The sequence below is a fragment of the Citrus clementina genome, unplaced genomic scaffold, assembly GCF_000493195.1.
Source record: "Citrus clementina cultivar Clemenules unplaced genomic scaffold, Citrus_clementina_v1.0 scaffold_6, whole genome shotgun sequence".
Taxonomy (NCBI): domain Eukaryota; kingdom Viridiplantae; phylum Streptophyta; class Magnoliopsida; order Sapindales; family Rutaceae; genus Citrus; species Citrus x clementina.
The window spans coordinates 11,246,360-11,268,176 of NW_006262139.1; the positions used below are offsets into that span (position 1 = coordinate 11,246,360).

Sequence of the window (21,817 nt, forward strand, 5' to 3'; positions counted from 1 at the left end):
TATGAAAAATATTCTGTTGCATCAATCAGATTTTCATATAAAATTTTACCATCATAATTCCACACTGAAAACACATCTCCCATTCTTTGCAGCTCTTGTCACAAGTTTCAGATTTTCACTCTTACCTTTAAGGAGTAAAATGAATCCAAATATTGTGAAGGCGAGAATTGGAGTGAGGGGAAGAAAAATTTTTAACAGACTGAATGAATGAAGGTGCAAGTCTATGTCGTTGAAAGCAAGAAAGAAAACCTTGAACATGGCCGCATAAGCCCTTATTGCCTACAAAACTCTTTGGTGGATTATCCCGCAAATAAGTTGGAATTTCACCATCCAAATTGTTGAATGACATGTCTAAAAACATTAGATGGAGAGTGTGAAATATGAACTAAATACTCAGCCATGACATGTCATATGTTGAGTATGTGTTAGCACGACATGTCATCTGATAAGCATTTGAAACAAAACTAACATGAGCCACAATGTCATTCTTTGTTTAAGTAGCTCACATGCCTGGCACGTGAGCTGAAGAAACTAGTTTCTCTCTAAACGACTAAGAAATAAGCAGTTTTGAGCATGCTTAATCAAGACACGTTGCAAGCATGTGACTGAGGCTGATTCTGTTATGTTAGCAGGAAAAGCCGCTGAGAAGGATTCCAGAATCAGTTGATAAAGAGCTGGGGTTTTGGGTTTTGGGTTTTGGGAACAGAGCGAAAAAGAAAGAGAGAGCAAGAAAGAAGGAATGCGAGAGAGAGTTTCGACTAAACTTGTAATCTCCATTTGTGTTTGTTCTCTGTAAACTCTTGAAAGTAATAAAGTGAAATCACATAGCTTGTTTCCAGTGGATGTAGGCATCATTCATTTGGTGCTGAACCACTATAATTTGTGTGTGTTTTGTGCTTGATCTATTTGTTATTCTTGATTCTTAGTGTGTTGATTTCTTCTTGGTTGGTTCTTGTTTATAAACTAGTGAGTTAAGTGTTCTTGGGGTGGGTTTAGTCTTGATAGTTAGGGCTTTAAACACAACAAATTAGTATTATAGCCTCCTGTTGTCTGGCTTTAGATTCAAGAAAATGGGTCCCAAGGATTGACCCGGGAGAAATTTACAAGGCAAAAATGATCTCAACATGTGGAAAGATCAAGATGGGAGGTTTTGCTGATCACTTCAAGGTTTTGGGAAAATGCCATCGAACAGACTTCAAGAAAGAGGGGCTGGAGGGCTCTTCTTCTACTACTCCTGAACAAGCAGCTGAGATTGATAAGAAGGCAAGAAGCACGATCATTCTCAGCCTAGGGGATTCTGTGATAAGGGAGGTGGCAAAAGAAAGAACTGTTGCAGGGCTATGGACAAAATTAGAAAATCTGTATATGACAAAATCTCTTGCAAATAGGCTGTACATCAAAAAGAAAATGTTCTCATTAAGGATGATGGAAGGATCATCACTTGATAAGCACATTGATGAGTTCAATAAGGTTTGTTATGCTCTGGAGACAATTGATGAAGGCTTGAGTGATGAGAGTAAAGCACTCCTGTTAATCAGCTCATTACCTAAATCATATGAGCATTTTGTTGATGCCCTTTTGTATGGAAGACAAACACTTTCTTTGGAAGAGGTTAAATCAGCTCTTGGCACAAAGAAACTGAAAGACAAGCAAGAGAAGGCTGACAGTGAGTCTGGTGAGGGTTTAATGGCTAGAGGCAGACCTGAAAAGAGGGAAGGCAAAGGAAAGAAACAGGGAAGATCTAAGTCAAAATAGAAACAACTTAAATGCTTACATTACCACAAGGAAGGGCATTTCAAGAGGGACTGCCTTGAAAGGAAGTCCAAGATTAAAGATTCAAAGGATAAAGTAGGGAATGCAGCAATTGCCACAGATGAATCCAGTTATGAAACAGCTGAAGTACTCATGGCTTCCAAAGAAAAGATTCAAGGTGAGTGGGTTCTTGACTCAGGATTCACTTTCCATATGTGTCCAAATAGAAACTATTTAACATCATATCAATCCTGTGATGGTGGTATGGTATTAATGGGGAATAATTCCATATGTAAAGTAGTTGGTATAGGAACTGTGAGTCTAAAAATATTTGATGGTGTAGTGAGGGAAATCACACAAGTCAGACATGTCCCTGACCTTAAAAGACATCTAATTTCTGTGGGGATGTTAGATCAGATGAGATGTATTGTGAAGGCTGAGAAAGGTGTGTTGAGAGTGATAAAGGGCTCCATGGTCATAATGAAGGGTAACAAAAACAATGGCCTGTATGTTTTAAATGGACAAACAGTCATTGGGGAAGCAAGTGTAACTGAGAGTGATGGGGATAAATCTAAGCTCTGGCACTTGAGGTTAGGACATATGAGTGAGAAGGGGTTGAAGGAACTGGAAAAGAAATGGGTGTTTGGGAAAGATCAGCTGAACTCTTTGGGATTCTATGAAGACTGTATACTAGGGAAGGCTTCCAGGATAAAGTTTGAATCTGCAGTTCACACTACCAAAGAAAAGCTAGGTTACATACACTCAGATCTGTGGGGACCAGCACAAGTAACCTCTCTAGGTGGCTGTAAATTTTTCTTGACATTTATAGTTGATTTTTCTAGGATGGTGTGGGTTTATGCTCTAAAAACTAAAGATGAAGTCCTTGAAAAGTTCAAAAGGTGGAAAGTTTTGGTTGAAAACCAAACAAATCTGAAGGTGAAAGTATTAAGAACAGACAATGGGCTAGAATACTGTAACAAGTTGTTTGAGGATCACTATGAGAAGAATGGTATTTTGAGGCATAAGACAGTAACATACACTCCTCAGCAAAATGGTCTTGCTGAGAGAATGAATAGAACATTAATAGAGAAAGTGAGATGTCTGCTGATCCACTCAAAGTTACCAAAAGCTCTTTGGGCAGAAGCCTTAAACACAGCCTGCTATTTGGTCAATAGAAGTCCATCAACAGCTATAGGCTGTAAGACACCAATGGAAATGTGGTTAGGAAGGGTAGCTGATTAGTCTAAGCTCAGAATTTTCGGCTGTGAAGCATATGCACATGTGAAGCAGGGGAAGTTGGAAGCAAGAGCTTTGAAGTGCATATTTCTGGGCTATCTTGAGGGGGTCAAAGGCTACAGATTATGGTGTACTGACTTCAAACCTCCAAAGTGTATAATCAGTAGGGATGTAACCTTCAATGAAGCTGAAATGTTGAACAAAAGAAGGAGTTCTAAGTTTAAAGAAAAGAATCCAGAAGCTGAAGATGATAAGATTCAGTTTAAGGTAGGGCATGCTGAAGATAAGAAGTCTAAAACACCCACAACAGAAGAATCAGGAGAGGTTGATGGCGGATCTTATGATGAAGAAGGATCATAATCAACTGAGAGTGGTAGTAACACTTACCAACTAGCAAATGACAGGAAAATAAGAACAATCAGACCACCAAAGAGGTATGCAGTTGCAGATTTAATTGCTTATGCTTTATCAGCTGCTCATGAGATCAATGATGATGAACCAAAGACTTATCAAGAGGCAATCACAAGCAAGAATAGCCTGGAATGGAAAAGGGCAATGGATGAGGAAGTTGAATCCCTCATGAAGAATGAAACATGGGAGTTGATTAAGAAGCCAGAAAAGAAAAAGGTTGTAAGCTGCAAATGGATATATAAAATCAAGGAAGGGATACCTGGAGTAGAACCTAGGAGGTTTAAGGCTAGGTTAGTGGCTAGAGGCTTCACACAAAAGGAAGGTGTATACTTTACTGAAGTTTTCTCCCCAGTGGTGAGGCATGCATCCATAAGAGTCATCCTTGCACTTGTGGCTGTGCAAGACATGCATCTTGAACAGATGGATGTCAAAACAGCTTTCCTGCATGGGGAATTACAAGAGAAGATTATAATGGATCAGCCTGAGGGGTATGAAGTGCCTGGCAAAAGGGAGTATGTCTGTTTGTTTAAGAAGTCTCTTTATGGCTTAAAACAATCACCTAGGCAATGGTACCTAAGGTTTGACAGTTTCATGCTGAAACATTCCTACAACAGATGCAGCTATGATTGCTGTGTGTATAACAGGAAGATAAGTGAGAGAAGGAGAATCTACTTACTGCTGTATGTTGATGATATACTGATTGCATATCATGACATGGCAGAGATTGATCAGTTAAAAGGATTATTGAACAATGAATTTGAAATGAAGGACATTGGGCCTGCAAAGAAGATTCTTGGGGTAGAAATCATCAGAAACAGGAAGACTGGAATAATGTTTCTGACTCAAAAGAATTACATTGAGAAAGTACTGGTCAGGTTTGGTATGAATGAATCAAAACCTGTCCAAACATCATTGGCAAGCCACTTCAAGCTTTCAGCAGCTATATGTCCCCCAAACAGCTGCAGAATAGCAAGAAATGTCAAAAGTCCCTTACTCAAATGCTGTAGGGAGCCTCATGTATGCAATGGTGCTAACCAGACCAGAGATTTCACATGCTCTCAGTGTGGTGAGTAGGTTTATGTCAAACCCAGGGATTGACCACTAGAGGGTAGTAAAATGGGTAATGAGGTATCTTAGGGGCACTACAGATGATGGACTGTTATATGGTGGAACTGGAAATAAAGGAAATATCTTGGTGGGTTATGTAGACTTAGACTTTGCTGGGGATCTCAATAAGAGAAGGTCACTGACAGGATATTTGTTCACCTTGGGGGGATGTACAGTCAACTGGAAAGCTACATTACAGAATGTAGTTGCTCTGTTAACTACAGAAGCTGAGTATACAGCAGCTGCAGAAGCTCTTAAGGAAGCCATTTGGCTAAAGGGAATGATCACTGAACTTGAAGCTGAACAAGACTCAGTTGAGGTTTATTGTGACAGCCAGAGTGCAATTCATCTCAGCAAAAACCAGGCACATCATGAGAAGACAAAGCATATTGATGTGAAGCTCCATTTTGTAAGGCTTGAAGTTTCCAGAGGAGCTGTAAAGCTTCTAAAGATAAATACAGAGGAGAATCCAGCTGACATGCTGACCAAGGCAGTACCCTCTGCTAAGTTCAATCTATGCATGAACTTAATAGGGATTTGTAGGAACTGAAGCTACAAATCGTGAGGAAGAAAGCTCTGTAGAGTAGCTGAAGTATTGAGTTCAAGGTGGAGATTGTGAAATATGAACTAAATACTCAGTCACGACATGTCATATGTTGAGTATGTGTTAGCATGACATGTCATCTAATAAGCATTTGAAACAAAACCGACATGAGCCATAATGTCGTTCTTTGTTTAAGTAGCTCACATGCCTGGCACGTGAGCTGAAGAAATTGGTTTCTCTCTAAACGACTAAGAAAGAAGCCGTTTTGAGCATGCTTAATCAAGACACATTGCAAGCACGTGACTGAGGCTGATTCTGTTATATTAGCGGGAAAAGTCGCTGAGAAGGAATCCAGAATCAGTTGATAAAGAGCTGGGGTTCTGGGTTTTGGGAACAGAGCGGAAAAGAAAGAGAGAGCAAGAAAGAGGAAATGCGAGACAGAGTTTCGACTAAACTTGTAATCTCCATTTGTGTTTGTTCTCTGTAAACTCTTGAAAGCAATAAAGTGAAATCGCAGAGCTTGTTTCCAGTGGATGTAGGCATCATTCATTTGGTGCTGAACCACTATAATTCGTGTGTGTTTTGTGCTTGATCTATTTGTTATTCTTGATTCTTAGTGTGTTGATTTCTTCTTGGTTGGTTCTTGTTTATAAACCAGTGAGTTAAGTGTTCTTGGGGTGGGTTTAGTCTTGATAGTTAGGGCTTTAAACACAACAGAGAGTCAAAGGTATGGTACCTGAAAGGTTGTTTTGAGAAAGGTCCATGTTTTGAAGCAATAAAATTTTTCCAATCTCTGGTGGAATAGTTCCATCCAAGCTATTGTGGAGTAGTTCCAATCCCAGTTGGAAAGGGACCACTAAGTTTATTTTTAGAGAGGTCTAGAGACACAAGGTTGAAGAGTTTTCCAATTGCAAAAGGTATTTGGCCTGAAAGTAGGTTTGATGAAAGATTGAGATATTGAAGGTTGGATAATTTGGAGAGCTCGTATTTTGTTATCAGATAAGTCTAACTCCTCTAGAGCACTAAAATTCCCTATTTCTAGTGGAATGAAGCTGTGGAGTTGGTTAGAACTGAGATCCAAATACAGCAAGCTGGTTAAATGACCTAGAGTTGAAGGAATGGCTCCGGTTCGCTTGTTAGTTATGAGAGACAAATGCGTCAAATTCTTTAGATTTCCTATTTCTCGTGGAATTGTGCCATTGAACTGATTGCAACCAAGAAATAAACGCTCAAGATTTGTTAAACGAAATAGGGTTGAAGGAATAGGTCACCTAATGTGTTATACATCACAGACAACCAGATTAAACTTTTTAGATTCCCGATTTCTTGAGGTAATACACCATTGAGTTTGTTACTAGGCAAATAAAGCTCCTCTAGATTTCTAAAGATCCCAATTTCTGTAGGGATAGTACCTGCAATGAGATTAATTAAAGGAAGAATGAACATTAATGATTGTTTTTTGATGAATATAAATTAAATATATAGCTAGGCAAGCTAGCTACCAAAATTAATTGGTAACTCACCGTGGAGGTTGTTATTACTCAAATAAAGCACCTCCAGATTTCTTAAACTCCCAATTTATTTTGGGATAGTTCCTGCAATGTGATTGATTAAAGGACGAATAAGTGTCAATGATTATTTTTCAACGAATATAAATCAAACATACAGCTAGGCTAGCTAGCTACAATAATTATTTGGTAACTCACTCACCTGTAAGATTATTCCAACGCAGATTAAGGTATTTGAGATTCGAAAGAGAACCAATTTGGGGTGGAATGCTTCCCGATAGATTATTGTTCCAAAGATTGAGATATTGCAGGTTTGGAAAGCAAGAAAAGTTGAGGCTGCCAAGTTCCCCTTTGATACTGCATTCCACTAACTCTATGTGGGTGATACTTCCTTTATAATCGCAAGTAATACCAACCCAATTGCAATGATCTGAAGTATTGTGGGGAATCCTGTCCTTCCACCAGCCGCCGTTGAGTAAAGCTTGTCTTTCTATTTCAGATGCTGCAACATGAATACTAATATTGGTAGCAGATGCAACATGGACTATCAAAGGAGTAAGGGCAGCCCATATGAATACGATGACTGCTCTGCAAGTATTGGAGAAAGCACACGCCATGTTTAAGATGGTTTCAACAAAGCTAGGTTCAAGCTATAATGACTTTTGCAATTTTTTCATGAACAAACTTGCGGGTGACTAAACTCTACCCACTTAAATAATTTTGTGGAGAAAGCACAAGCCTTTTTTATTTCGTATATACATAATTCATGTTTCATTAACGTGGTTCAATAACATTACAGTTTTGAAATGAATAAATCAATCGTGATGTGCCTTTAGACCGAGTCCAAATGATATTATTACATTATTATTTTTTGTTTTTTTGGTCACATGCACCTTTTTTCTTCTTTTGACAAGTGTAGAGACTTCTATAAAACAATTGTCTTTCTATTTAAACCGCCCGCAAATTGAATAGTGAATCACTTTTCCTATTAAGCAGAAAGTGGTTCGACTTTTTGAGAAGGCAGACACCATCTTTAAGATTATTTCGGCCAAGGTTGAAGGTAAATGACTGTGCTCTGGCCAAGAATTTTTTATTGTTTTGTAAAAGGTATGAGTACCAGGTAACCAAAATCGATTTTTTAAACCCTTATTTTTTTTGAGGATTCAAATTTCGGTGGTCATCTAATTAAATCCACTTGATACCTCTCGGCTAAGGTCTTGAGGACAGCTAAGAATAAAATTAAGAAGTAGTAAATTACTTAACTTTTAGTTGATAGATTACAATGAAAAGGTTTTCTTATGTAATATACATATTCGTGTTTCATGAGATTTCATTTACCCAATCTTTTTTTTTTTTTAGGCTTTCCGAAACGCGGTTTTAAAAAAGTTGCAGAAGAAAAAGAGAAGAAAGTAAATTAAAGCATCAGACAGTTTTGATTTTGAAATGAATAAATCAAGCTTCATACCTTTTGACCGAATCCAAACTATATTCTCTTTACATTCGTAAAGCAAAGTTCTCCACTCATTTTTTGGGGCGGGGCCTTCAGGATTTTAGAGGGGTAGATCATGGATTGAGACAATAACACACTGGCTTTAGCCACACAAATTATTACAACACTCGGCTACTTAGGGAGCTTTTGCTATTGTTTATCAATAGTGTTTTTTAACCTTGTTTTACACAAGAAAAATGATGTTTATGATGTAATGTTTTAAAAAAAATTAAATGCATTTGTTGGTTTTTTTTTTTAATCAAAATTATACATAGAACTGAAAAGAGTGAAAACACATTTTGTTATATTTCCTCACTGACAAAGTCACACTGGCTTTAGCTAATTTACAGTTCAAGTTTGAAAATTATTCCACTACTTCCATTTTATTGAATAATCACTTTCACTTTATTGCAGTATTTTTTCAATGATTTGAACTTAAACTGTAACTCATGCACATGAAAAATTGAAGTCAAAGTTCTACAGGTATTTCTAAAAATGTTTTTTGATGAGCAAACATTGACCAAAACAGCTTCAATAAAAGGTACCTTAATAGCGTTAATGAAACGCATGCAAGGATTAAACAAACCACAGCGATCGATCAACCAAATTCTTTCCTTGTTTTCGAAGTTTTTGAATTGAAATTTCTTGAAAAAGCAAGTTTTGCTAATAGAGTATTGTTTGCGAGAAATTCTTGATACACATGTTGCATTGTAGATAACTCAAGCCGTGTCAGGTCGCGTAATAAACCATCCATAAAATTTCTTACATTTGAAAAACTCCTAATATGTAATTGAGATATTTGTCCGAAATTTTAAGATGTGGTGGAATGATAAAGATTATGTCATTCTAATTGACAGTTGCCAGCTTTGCAAGCAAATTTGATACTCATCATCAGTTGGCTCAGTGTTACATCCTCTGATCATGAGACTTTGTTATTATTAAAAAACGTGAAAAGCCAAAGAAGAAATTCTTCCCTATTTCTCGTGGAATTGAGCCACTGAACCGGTTTAAATCAAGACTCAAACTCTAAGGTTTGTTAACCGAAACAGGGTTGAAGAATAGGCCAAATAGGTTGTTATGGTAAACAGTCAACCAGGTTAGACTTTTTTAGATTCTCGATTTCTTTGAGATCGCACACCACTAGGTTTGTTACTACTCAAATGAAGCACCTCCAGATTTCTTAAGCTCCAACTTTTTAGGTGGATGGAAAGGAATTGAAGAGAAAAGAGGCTGTTGTGCTTTCTTTCTGTTGAATTATTGTAAGGAATTGTAGAATCAATTGGGTTGAGTAAATAATTCTATTTCTGAAACTTCTAATATAAGACCTAGTCCCTAGAAAAACTAAAAGAAAATCATGTGAATCCATTTAATATGAATTGATATTTGCTAGCTCCAGCCTAATTATTGTGAAGAAATGTTCCCGATAACTAGTTTTGGGCAGTTTGTTTTACATATGATAGCTTAGCTTTTAATTTAATTTTTTAATTTCTCTTTTTCTTTTACCAATCCAAGTGGATTGTCGAACCTGATTCAAACACAATCCGATCGAATTTGTAGGACAATCATTCAAACTCAAATATTTTGCACTATTAGAAAAATAATTTTTACTGACATTTGGTTTGTGACACTTCATTAAAAAGTATCAGTATTTTCATACATATGAATCATTTTCTGTATTTAACATATAAGCACTACAAATTACTAATATTATAGTATTTGTAAGTTAGACGTCAGGAATCTATGACATTAAGGTATTAGTAATAAAAACAAAGTAATTGTAATCATGTTTCAGATAGAACTCAAACCGAGGACCTCCAATATTGAAGCGTTTAAGTTCAAGAAAAAGATCATTGGAATTTTTATTAGTGACACCAAGGTATCAATGAATGAAAATAAATTTTAATCTTATTCTAAGACCTTCAAAGTTGAAGCTTTTACGTTTAAAGTTACAACCATTGTGACTTTTTGTTACTTACACTAAAGCATCCGTCAAAAACTTGAAATGTATTGAGCGCAACTGAGTGAAAATTTTAGCAAGTTTTGGTTGAAATTTTACAAGTAAATTTATTATTTTCAATTAGAAATGGTATCATTTCACTTAGAAAAGATAAATATAAGTAAAACACACTGTTAAAAATTATCATGGAGTACAACGATGAGTACGGGATGATCCAATTAGAGACTTAGGGGTTGTTTGTTTTCTATCTGAAGTCTGAATCTTAGTTATTTTAAGATATTTACAGTTTTTATTTTGTTTGTTTTCTATCTCTTATGTCATAAAATATCAAGCTTGAATAGAAAAAGTTAAATATTTTGATTTTTGTCTTAATGACAACATCTAAATGGAATTTTAATATTCTCTCTCATTAATACCCTTATTAAATAAATTTATTTCCTATTATATAAATTATCCTTTTATTATTTTTTATTTATCTTTTTTTTGTTATATACATGTGTTCCGCTATTAGTTTTTTGGTTAATGAGAATTTTAAACATAATTAATTTTTAGATGAATGTGTTTTATAATAAATCCATCACTTTACATTTATGTTTACTATTTTTATAATCGATTTTGAATTTTATTTAATACATTAATTTTAATTCAAATGATTAAAAAATTCTTGATTGATTTATTTAATTAACAAGAAAAAATATCAATATAATATACTAAAAATAACATTATAAGTATGATATGTTAATGTAAAAAAAAAAAAATGTGTCACATTATCAAATTTTGTTTAACTAATCAAATGATTTATTTACAACTTGTTATATATTCAACCAATAAATATAAGTATTTTTAATAAATATATAACTTCAAAATTTCAGATGTTCAACTTAACATTTACATCTAGATATTAAACAAAGAAAAACAAATATGTTATTAAGATATATGCATTCAAATCTATTTACACTTCAGCCAAATTCAGACCCATTCAGATTTCAGACTAAAAAAAAAATGCTACCGTACCAATAATCTATATATTAGAGCTGTCATTATTCCACCACACATTAAAATATTGGATATACATCTCAAAAAGGTGGGCAAACAATCCTAAATTACTTCGGAAAATGTTAACATTACAAATCTAAATTTTAATAGAGCCTTAATACTATTTAAATCTGAGTGACATACGTTGTGTAACATATATAACTATATTTAGGGCCTTGTTATCTTACATGATAAAGTTACTTACATTAAGTAAATATGGTCCGTTAGATTGGACTAATGAAATTGGACAGATGGAGATTAATAGCATAACAAAAGATAATAAGCGGGCAAATATGGTCCGCTAGATTAGACTAATGAAATCGACAATATTGCGCCACTTGTGTTTGGTAGAACTGGTTTGATCGGTTGAAACCCGGTTACAAAAATAATCAATGTAGCTTTAATCCCTTCTACTAACCTCGGTAAAGCCTAAAACGATTTAGAAGTTTGCATTTAGCAAATATCAGCGATACCAAGAATGCTGTGTTTTTCCGTTCAAAAAAAAAAAGGAAAAGAATATTGTGTTTTTATCCTCAGCTTAATCCGTCCGACACTCCGGCAGTCCTTTGTCTTTTTGTGCAGATATTCTTCATTCATCGTTTCCTCTGTGCCTTTCATTGCTTGTCCACCAACCCGATTATAATCTTTCAAATTTAATTTCCTGACTCCTAGTCCCAATACCGCCTCCAAAGGAGCGGTTGAAAGAGAGTGCTTCAAAGTGGCACCATGGTTGTGTCTAATGTTTCATTGATGATGGCCGTGATAGATGTAAAAGAGTAAGTCCTTATTTTTTAAGCTAATTTAATTAATGAGAATGGAAACTGAGAAAGAAGAAAATTTATTAATGATTATGTCGGCATCTTAATTGCCTGGGCTTGTGTAGTATCTTAAAGCTTTGACATTTTTTTACCTCTCATAGAGCGGGGTTCAATCACCCAAACTTGCACTGTTGGTGAATTTACTAATATGGAGGCAAAGACCAAAGAAATTTTTTTTATGATTTGAGACATGTTTGCACACTTTCCTTTAAGGTTTTATTTGCCCTCACCAATCTTGATTTACTATAGAGTTTTAATGATAAATTACCCCCAAGATATATCAAATCCTGAATATAATCTCTAGCAAATAAGATTGTATTTCCAGAACATATATGAAATCTGCAAAATCTGATATTGATCTAATTGTGTGTCTCTCTTTAATGAAGAATAAGTTTAATTTTAAAAGAATACAACCATTAGAAATGGTACTTCTTCAAAGATACTCTTTTGGTTTGAATTTGCATCGATTGACATATGAAATTTTCAAGCTTGCTAACCGTTTTTCCAATTGACGTAAAAACACGCTCTCTGGATATAAACGGGTAGCCATTTTCTCAATAACGGTAAGCCGTTTTATTCCAAAATGTCAAATAAGTTGCTCTCTGTAAATAAACAGTTAGCCGTTTTCTCCAAACGGTTAGCCGTTTTCTCTAGAATAGAAAACATGTTCTCTGGAATTAAACGGTTAGCCGTTTTCTCCAAACGGTTAGCCGTTTTCTCTAGAACAAAAAACATGCTCTCTGGAATGAAACGGTTAGCCGTTTTCTCCAGAAACGGCAAACCGTTTTCGTCCAGAATATCAAACCAAAGATTGAAAAATGTCACAATCTCTCTTACAATCCCCACTAGATTGTAATATTTTTCAGATTTATTAATAATAAACTTATACATACAAAAATGTATCTTTCGATTTTAACCTTTAATTAGTGAGTGTTTATCAAAGCATCTACAAGACAATAGTGTGCTAAGCATTAAACTTTGTCTCTTAAGTAAATACTGGAGATACATCACATATAAGCTATCCCATATTTCAAAGTTGCGTTCCAATATTTAGCACTATTCCGGTCTTGTGCTCTATCTTGGATTCATGAATATTTACAAGATTAAACCATGACCTTGTTAGAAATGACACCATTTCTTATGTTCACTTAGGTGAAGTTTCAAATCATGTCTTTAGCTACTATAAGACTTGAACTTCATTAAGAGTAAATACTCAACCTCAACCTTGCAGCTATTTGCACCGAATATCTTGAATGAGATTATTTATTACTCGATGCCAAACCAGTCACATAACAACAACTTGTTATTACCCATTTAACTATTGAGTAGCGGTACAACTATTACATAGTTGGGTTACCGTCGTTGGTGACTTTATTATGTAAAGGTTTCAATTCCATTCCAAAAGATATATCCTTAACTAAGTCTCTTGAAAGACCTTTTGTTAAAGGATCTGTAAGGTTCTTATTAGTCCTAACATAAACAATATTAATAACATCATCTGCTATTAATTGTTTCACATATTCATGTCTCAAGCTAATATGTCTAGACTTTCCATTATACACTTTATTATAAGCTCTAGACAATGTAGTTTCACTATCGCAGTACAAAGAAATAGATGGCATCGGTTGTGGCCACAACATTATATCAAACAACAAATTTCTCAGCCATTCTGCTTCCTTGCCTGCAGCTGCAAGTGTTATAAACTCACTTTCCATTGTTGAATGAGTTATGCACATTTGTTTCTTTGAAGCCCAAGAAACCGCTCCTCCAGCAATTGTAAAAATCCAACCAGAAGTGGATTTATTATCTCTTGTATTGGTTACCCAACTAGCATCTGAATATCTTTCCAGTACTTCAAGATAATCATTATAAAACAAACCCAAATTAATGGTCCTTTTAAGATAACCAAGTATCCTACCAATTGCTTTCCAGTGTTCAACACTAGGGTTACTCGTGAATCTTGACATTTTGCAAACTGCAAATGATATATCAGGCCTCGTACAATGCATAGCATACATCAAGTTACCAATAGCACTAGCATATTCTAGTTGTGCTACTACTCGGCCTGAATTCTCTAGTAATTTAATACTAGAATCATATGGAGTATTAGCTTCTTTAAATTTCAAATAATTGAATTTAAGAAGCATTTTCTCTATATAATGAGATTGACACAACGAGTAACCCCCACTATGTTTCTTCACTTTGACACCTAAGATAATATCTACTTCACCAAGATCTTTCATTTTAAATTTTGAAGTTAAATACTTCTTTGTATCATCTACTCCTTACATATTTGTTCCAAAGATAAGCAAGTCATCAACATACAAGCATATAATCACACCAAAATCATTCGTAAATTTAAAATATATACATTTATCAGCATTATTATGCTTAAAACTATGAGATAAAATTACTGAATCAAACTTCTCATGCCATTGTTTTGGTGCTTGCTTTAAACCATAAAGTGATTTGACTAACTTGCATACCTTTTTCTCATTTCCTGGCAAAACAAATCCCTCAGGTTGTTCCATATAGATTTCTTCATCAAGATCACCATTAAGAAAAGTGGTTTTAACATCCATTTGATGCACATACAAATTGTTCAATGAAGCAATTGCAAATAGCACTCTTATAGAATTTAACCTTGCTACCGGAGCATATGTATCGAAATAATCAATACCATTTCTTTGCTTAAACCATTTGGCTACTAATCTAGCCTTAAAAGTTTGCAAAGAACCATCACTATTGCATTTTCTTCTAAATACCCATTTGCTGCTAATTGGTTTAGATCCAAGAGGAAGATCAACCAAGACCCATGTTTGATTCGACATAATCGAATCCATTTCATCATTTACCGCCTCTCTCCAAAAAGAAACGTCTCTAGAAACATAACTTCGTTAAATGTCTTTGGATCTTTTTCAATATTTAACAACAATGGTACTTTGTTAAGTACATTCTTTCTATCCCCTTCAACCAAGAAGAATAGTGCTTGTGATGAAATAAAATCCGGAGCTAAACTCTTTTATTTCTTTTCACGTTGACTCCTCCTTAGTTCGAAAGATATCATAGACTCTTTCGTTTTATTATTGTTAGTGGAGGTAACAAGAGTATTAACACATGGTTGATCAATAATTGATTCTAATTCAATATTGGAATCATGTTGAAATTTATTCTTAATAAATTCAAAATCTCTAGATTCTACAATTACATTAGAATCTAAATCTAACAACCTATAAGCCTTGGAATTTTCAGCATATCCTACGAAAACACTGTTTATACCTCTAACACTTAACTTTTATGATTTAGGATCATGTATTTTATAAAAAGCTAAACAACCCCAGACCCTTAAATACATCAAGTTTGGTTTTCTTCCTTTCTAAATTTCATAAGGAGATATATGTGTTTTCAAAGATGTAATTCTGTTATGAATATGACATGCAGTGAGTAATGCTTCCCCCTACAAATTATTTGGTAGTTTTGCATTAAGGATCATGGAATTTATCATATCCGTGAAGATCCTATTCTTCCTTTCAGCCAAACCATTTTGTTGAGGAGTAAATGGAGCTGATTTTTGGTGAATGATTCCAAATTCTTCACAATAATTATTAAATTCAATTGAGAAATATTCACCACCTCTATCACTACGAACCATTTTGATTTTCTTATCTTTTTGGTTCTCAACTTCAGCTTTGAAAATTTTAAATTTATCAAAAGCTTCATTTTTTGTTCTAAGTAAATACACATAAGTGTATCTAGAACAATCATCAATAAAAGTGATAAAGTACCTCTTACCTCCTCTTGTTAAAACGTCATTATACTCACAAATATCGGTATGTATTAAATCCAATATTTGAGTATTTCGTTCGGCTTTAGGAAAAGGTTTCTTAGTTAATTTAGCTTGGATGCAGATTTCACACTTACGACCTTTAACATCATTGTAATTAATCAAACCATGCTTGGACATGTATTTTAAAGATCTAAAATTCAAATGTGCTAATCTAGCATGCCAAACATCACAAGACTCAACAATATAAGCTAAGTTGATATTATTATTATTAATGTTGAGTTTGTACATTCCATCACAAGAATACCCTTTCCCAACAAATAATCCATTCTTTGAGATAATACAAATATTACCCTCAAGCACAACCTTAAGCCCATGCTTACACATACAACTAGCAGAAATACGATTCTTCCTAACGGAAGGTACATGAAAGACATTATACAATGTGACTTTCTTTCCAGAAGTGAAGTTGATCTCAACTACTCCTTTCCCTGCTACTATGGCTGCATTATTGTTCCCCATGAGAACCATTTGTCCTTCCGTTTCTTCTTTGTATGATAAGAAAAATTTCTTATCATTACAAACATGAATTGTTGCACCCGAATCGAGCCACCAATCATAGGACTTAGTTTCAGCCATATTGGTTTCGGTAATCATGCCAATTTGTATTTCAGAAACCATAGCACAAATCTCTTCAGATTTGTTTTCAATAATAATTGGCTTTATGGGAATTCACTTATTCCTTTTTCTTCTTGAATCTGCAATCACTTTGGCGATGGCCTTTCTTACCACAAAAGAAACAATTTCCAGTAAATTTTTGTGTGCTGGACTTCTTGAATTTCTTGTCATTTTTTACTTTAAAATTCTTTGAGAATTTACTAGCTTCAACAAACATTAACTTTAGTAGAATCGTGCTTATCCTTGGATTCGCGAGACCTAGTCTTTTCTTCAATTACCAAGTGTTTTTGCAATTCTTCTAAAGTTATGTTCTCTTTACTATAATCATTCCAACTTTGAGGCAATTTACCAATGATAGCCCCAACTTGAAATGATTCAGAAATTTCAACTTTTAACTCTCAAAACTTAGCAACAATAATTTATAACTCATGTATTTGATCAAGAATGGATTTTGTGTCTACCATAGTAAATTCAAAATATTTAGAGACAAGGAATTTGTCAGTACCTTCTTTTTCCGTTTTGTATTTGTACTCAAGAGCATTCCAAATTTCCATTGGAAAAGTCATAGAATTGTAGAGATCATATAACCTATTAGAAAGTGTATTGAGTATGTGACCCCAGCACATCAATTCATCATCTTCACGACGTTTCCTTGCAGCCTTAACAACTTCGGTATCATCTTCTCTTGGTTCTGGAAATGGTTTCAATTTCGGATCAAGAACATATGCCACTTTAAGAACAGTAAGGAGAAAGAACAATTTTCCCTTCCAACGAGTGAAATTAGTTCCATCAAAACGATCGAGATGGACACTAGGATTAAAAAATGACGTCAAACTCTTCTCAGCCTCCATTTGCAATGAGAATAAAACCTTAAAGATTGTTGGTGAATTTCCTAATATGGAGGCAAAGAACAAAGAAAAATTTCTTAGGATTTGAGACATGTTTGCACACTTTCCTTTAAGGTTTTATTTGACCTCACCAATCTTGATTTGCTATAGAGTTTTAATGGCAAATTACCCCCATGATATATCAAATCCTGAATACAATCTCTAGCAAATAAGATTGTATTTCTAGAACATATATGAAATCTGCAAAATCTGATATTGATCTAATTGTGTGTCTCTTTAATGAAGAAGAAGTTTAATTTTAAAAGAATACAACCATTAGAAATGATACTTCTTCAAAGACACTCTTTTGGTTTGAATTTGCATCGATTGACATATGAAATTTTCAAGCTTGCTAACCATTTTTCCAGTTGACGCAAAAACACGCTCTCTGGATATAAACGGTTAGCCGTTTTCTAAAAAACGGTGAGCCGTTTTATTCCAGAATGTCAAATAAGTTGCTCTCTATAAATAAACGGTTAGTCGTTTTCTCCAAACGATTAGCCGTTTTCTCTAGAACAGAAAACATGCTCTCTGGAATTAAATGGTTAACCGTTTTCTCCAGAAACGGCAAACCATTTTCGTCCAGAATATCAAACCAAAGATTGAAAAATGTTACAATCTCTCTTACATGCACCGCCCTCTTCATGGTTGCCCACTTATTATCTTTAGTTGTGCAATTAATATCCATCCGTCGGATTTCACTAGTATAATCTAACATACCATATTTACTTAATGTAAGTAACTTTATTATGTAAGATAACAAGGCCCTTATATTTAATATAACTATCACTTATATGTTAATTTTTCAAAACAAATGAATACATGATATAGTATTATTAATTTATTGTATAGTTGAAGTGTTATTTTGATGTATTCTAAAATTTTTTTACTCCCTTATATATGTGTGTGTGTGTGTGTGTGTGTGTGTGTGTGCGCGCGCGCGCACGCGCTTGTATATGTTAGGTCCCAATCAGATGCAGGCAATGATTACGAGTAATGCTAGTGATATTTTTTTGCTTATGGCTAGAAAGGACCAAACAATTGTAGTTTGAATTCTCAATGCCTTTATTCATATTCTGGAGCTTATTTATAATAAAAAGACTTTGGTTTGCAACCCACAATCACAGCTGAATAAACGAATATTAAAATAACAAGTTAGCTAATATTTCGAAACCGAAAGATAATCGAAAACAACTTCCGTGTTTTAGCTTCCCTCCTTAATCGTTGCACAATCGTTGATAAGGTTATCCCTAGATCATGGATCCAGCTCCAGCACGTATCTTCACAATATCAGCACATGCATGGCTTGCATGGGACTCATGCCCTCACGTAGTAAACTTAGGATTTGGTTTTGGCATTCTTCCATACCTTCGTGGCTCATATATTTGCTTTCTATCGGTATATTATAAGGAAAATGCTTAATGGCTAGAATGACGAGAGAAGGGCGAGAGAAACGTGCTGCCGTTTCTCCCCCCACTATCACGCGTCATTCTAGATAAAAAAAATAATAAAAAAAAATTTCTGCCTCACGAAGAAAACATAAATAAAGCAAAAAGCTATGGCAACATGTGGGGATAAAAATATCTGCTGCAGCCAAAACGTCGCCACTTTACTTAGAAACAAAAAATTACCCTTTTCTTCTAAGCTTCTTCACTCCTTCTGAGCTTCTTTACGCAAATCTCCCACTTTACTTAGAAACAAAAAAACTACATTTCTTCTGAGCTTCTCTTCCAGGAGTGGGTGAGAGTGGATAAGCTAATATAGTTAAGCATGTCCATTAATTGAATCCATAAGCTAATTCAGGGGAAAAATTAAAAAAATAAAAGCAATTAATTGAATTTTTGTCTGCTGAAATGTACTACCAAGTTCTCTGTTTGATTCAACATAAATGCAAGAAGTTCAACAGTAGTAAATATGTGGTGCCACAGCTACAATGAAATTTAGAGAAAATCTTACTTCTTATTAGACATGTACATCTATTTATATAAACTTAAGGAATCCCTTGTGCAGGAATGGGGCTTTGAACTTCTAGAAGAGATCATTACCAACAATGCAACAATCAAATGCACTGACTTTTTACCATTAACGACTTCAGGTAAAGTTGAGGGAGAAAAAGTTCTTGGGAAAATTGAAACTCCGTTTGAGAAGATGAAAGTTGCTGCTTATACACTTAGTGCTATTTCACCCTGCATGGGGCTCTTTGAAGTTATCGCTAAAGAGATCCAGGCTCTTCTAAATCCTGATGATGGTAGTCGCTTATACAAGAAATGGATTGACTAATTGGGCGATGACCGTGTCGTCGGCGGTGGTTGTGTCGTCATCAGCAATATTACTGTTGAGAGAAGGAAGAAAATGACGAGGACGGAGGGGAGTGGGTGAGAGTGGATAAGCTGATAGAGTTTTCGATTTCTCAACATTTCTCTATTATTTTTTATTAATTTATTATTATTTATTTATTTTATTTTATTTTTTTGTCTGGAAGGGCGCGTGATAGTGGTGAAAGAAACGGTAGCATGCCGTTTCTCTCGCCCTTCGAGACACCTAGCACGACTCTTCATTGAATAATCACCTCCACTTTATTGCAGTATTTTTTTAATGACTAAAACTTTAAGTGTGACTCATGCACGCGAAAAATTGAAGTCAAAGTTCTACGGGAACTTCTAAAAATATTTTTTGATACGGAAACATTGACCATTTGAAAAACAGCTTCAATGAAAGGTAACTTAATACCGTTAATGAAACACATTCAAGGATTAACAAACCACATCGATCAATCAATCCTTGTTTTCGCAGTTTTCGGATTGAAATTTCTTGAAAAGGCAAGTTTTGCTAATGGAATATTGTGAGCGAGATATTTTTGATACAGTTGCATTGTAGGTAACTTAAGCCGTGTCAGCTCACCCAATAAACGATCCATAAAATTTCATACATTTTGAAAAGCTGATGATATGTAATTGAGATGTTCGTCAGAAATTTTAAGATGCATTTGTTCTGTCATTCTAATAGACAACTGCCAACTTTATGAACAAATTCGACACTCATCATCAGTTGCTTCAATGTCACATCCATCTGATCATAAGATTTTGTTATTATAAGAAATGTGAAAAGTCAAAGACGAAAGGCTGACATCATGAATCCTGCAGCATGATCATGAAAATTCAAAGAAAAAATGTAGAGGAATCTTGAGGGAAGATTATAATTCCTACAGCAGAGTTATGAAAAATCAAAGAAGAAATGCTAGTGTCATGAATCTTGCAGTAGGAAGAAATGCTAGTGTCATGAATCTTGCAGTAGGAAGAAATGCTAGTGTCATGAATCATGCAGTGGGATCATCAGTCCTGCAACAGAGTCCATAAAGCCCATAAAGCTTGCAGCAGAACCACTGAATCTATAACAGAGACTGTTAGTTCTGCAACAAAATCATAAGTCCATGGACTAGGTGCAAGATCATGGACTATGTAAAAGATGGTGCGAAAAAGTTCAAATCACCACAAGTCTGTGAGACCATGATTCAACCCCCAGCTCTAAACGTGGAAGGATTTAGAAGCTTGATTCAAAGAGATAGGGATATAAATAAGTTGTGCTATCATCCATAGAAGATAATATTATGGATTATCTGAATCTGAAGTAATAAAGATGACATAAAAGTGTTTGGATTAGAATTCTTTGTTATCAGTAGAACCATATATATATATATATATATATATAACGCCTGTCTTAGTACACAAAAGATGAGGTGTCTATAACAACAAAAGAAGGGTTCATTTTTTTATAGTGAAAGCTTTAAATTCCTGCTCGTGGACATAGGCCAAATGTTGAATGACATTAAATTCTATGTTATATTTAGTATATTGCCCCCATTAATTTATTTTACCAGTTGACAAGATTTTTACGGCAACATATTTAAATTTTCCAAGAGACGGCTTAATGACACTTAAATGAAGCATATTGGTGTGCCAAGTTTTCTGATGACAATCAAATCAAGCTCAGGCTTTGTTAGCTCCACCTCTACATGTTTTCTCTGGCTTAATTTCTTCCTCTTTGGTTTTTGTATCAGATGTAGATGTCTTTTGAACCATCCTTGATTCATTAAAGACCACATCTTTGCTTATGATACACTTAAGTTTCTTCAAGTCTGTACATCGATGGTTGTATACTTTGATCCCATATGAATATCTCAGGAATGCATATTCCAAAGCTCTTGATTCTAGTTTTTTTTTTTTTTTTTTGGCTTTGTATATGCATATACAAAACAACCAAATATCTTCAAATTGGAATACTCTACTGGTTTCCAGACCATATTTGAATTGGAGTCTTGAGTCAATACAAGTTGAAGGACTTCAATTCACCAAGTAAAATGTTGTTGCAAAACTTCTATGCAAAATGATTGTGGAAGCTTTCAATGTGCATAAATATCCCATTAATACATCTGCAAACCATTTTGTTGAGGTGTATCTTGTGCCTAGCTATCCTATTTATTGCATGTAAATCATCAAACCTTTTGCTGCAAAATCTAATTCATTATTAGTTTTTTATCTCTTGATCTTTCTACCAATTTGTGTTTCAATGAGTGTTTTTTAAGTTTTGAACTTATCAAACACTTTATTTATG

General features: G+C 34.6%; 1 protein-coding gene across 1 annotated transcript; it reads right to left on the reverse strand.

The window, feature by feature from the left end:
- Positions 1–5,918: 5,918 nt before the first annotated feature.
- Positions 5,919–7,175, reverse strand: LOC18039925 (probable leucine-rich repeat receptor-like protein kinase At1g35710). The gene is made up of 3 exons (XM_024182538.1): positions 6,761–7,175; positions 6,389–6,462; positions 5,919–6,254 (listed from the first exon to the last, which is right to left on the reverse strand). The coding sequence occupies exons 1-3, from the start codon at positions 7,173–7,175 to the stop codon at positions 5,919–5,921; spliced, it is 825 nt and encodes a 274-aa protein (XP_024038306.1).
- Between the last annotated feature and the right edge of the window lie 14,642 nt (positions 7,176–21,817).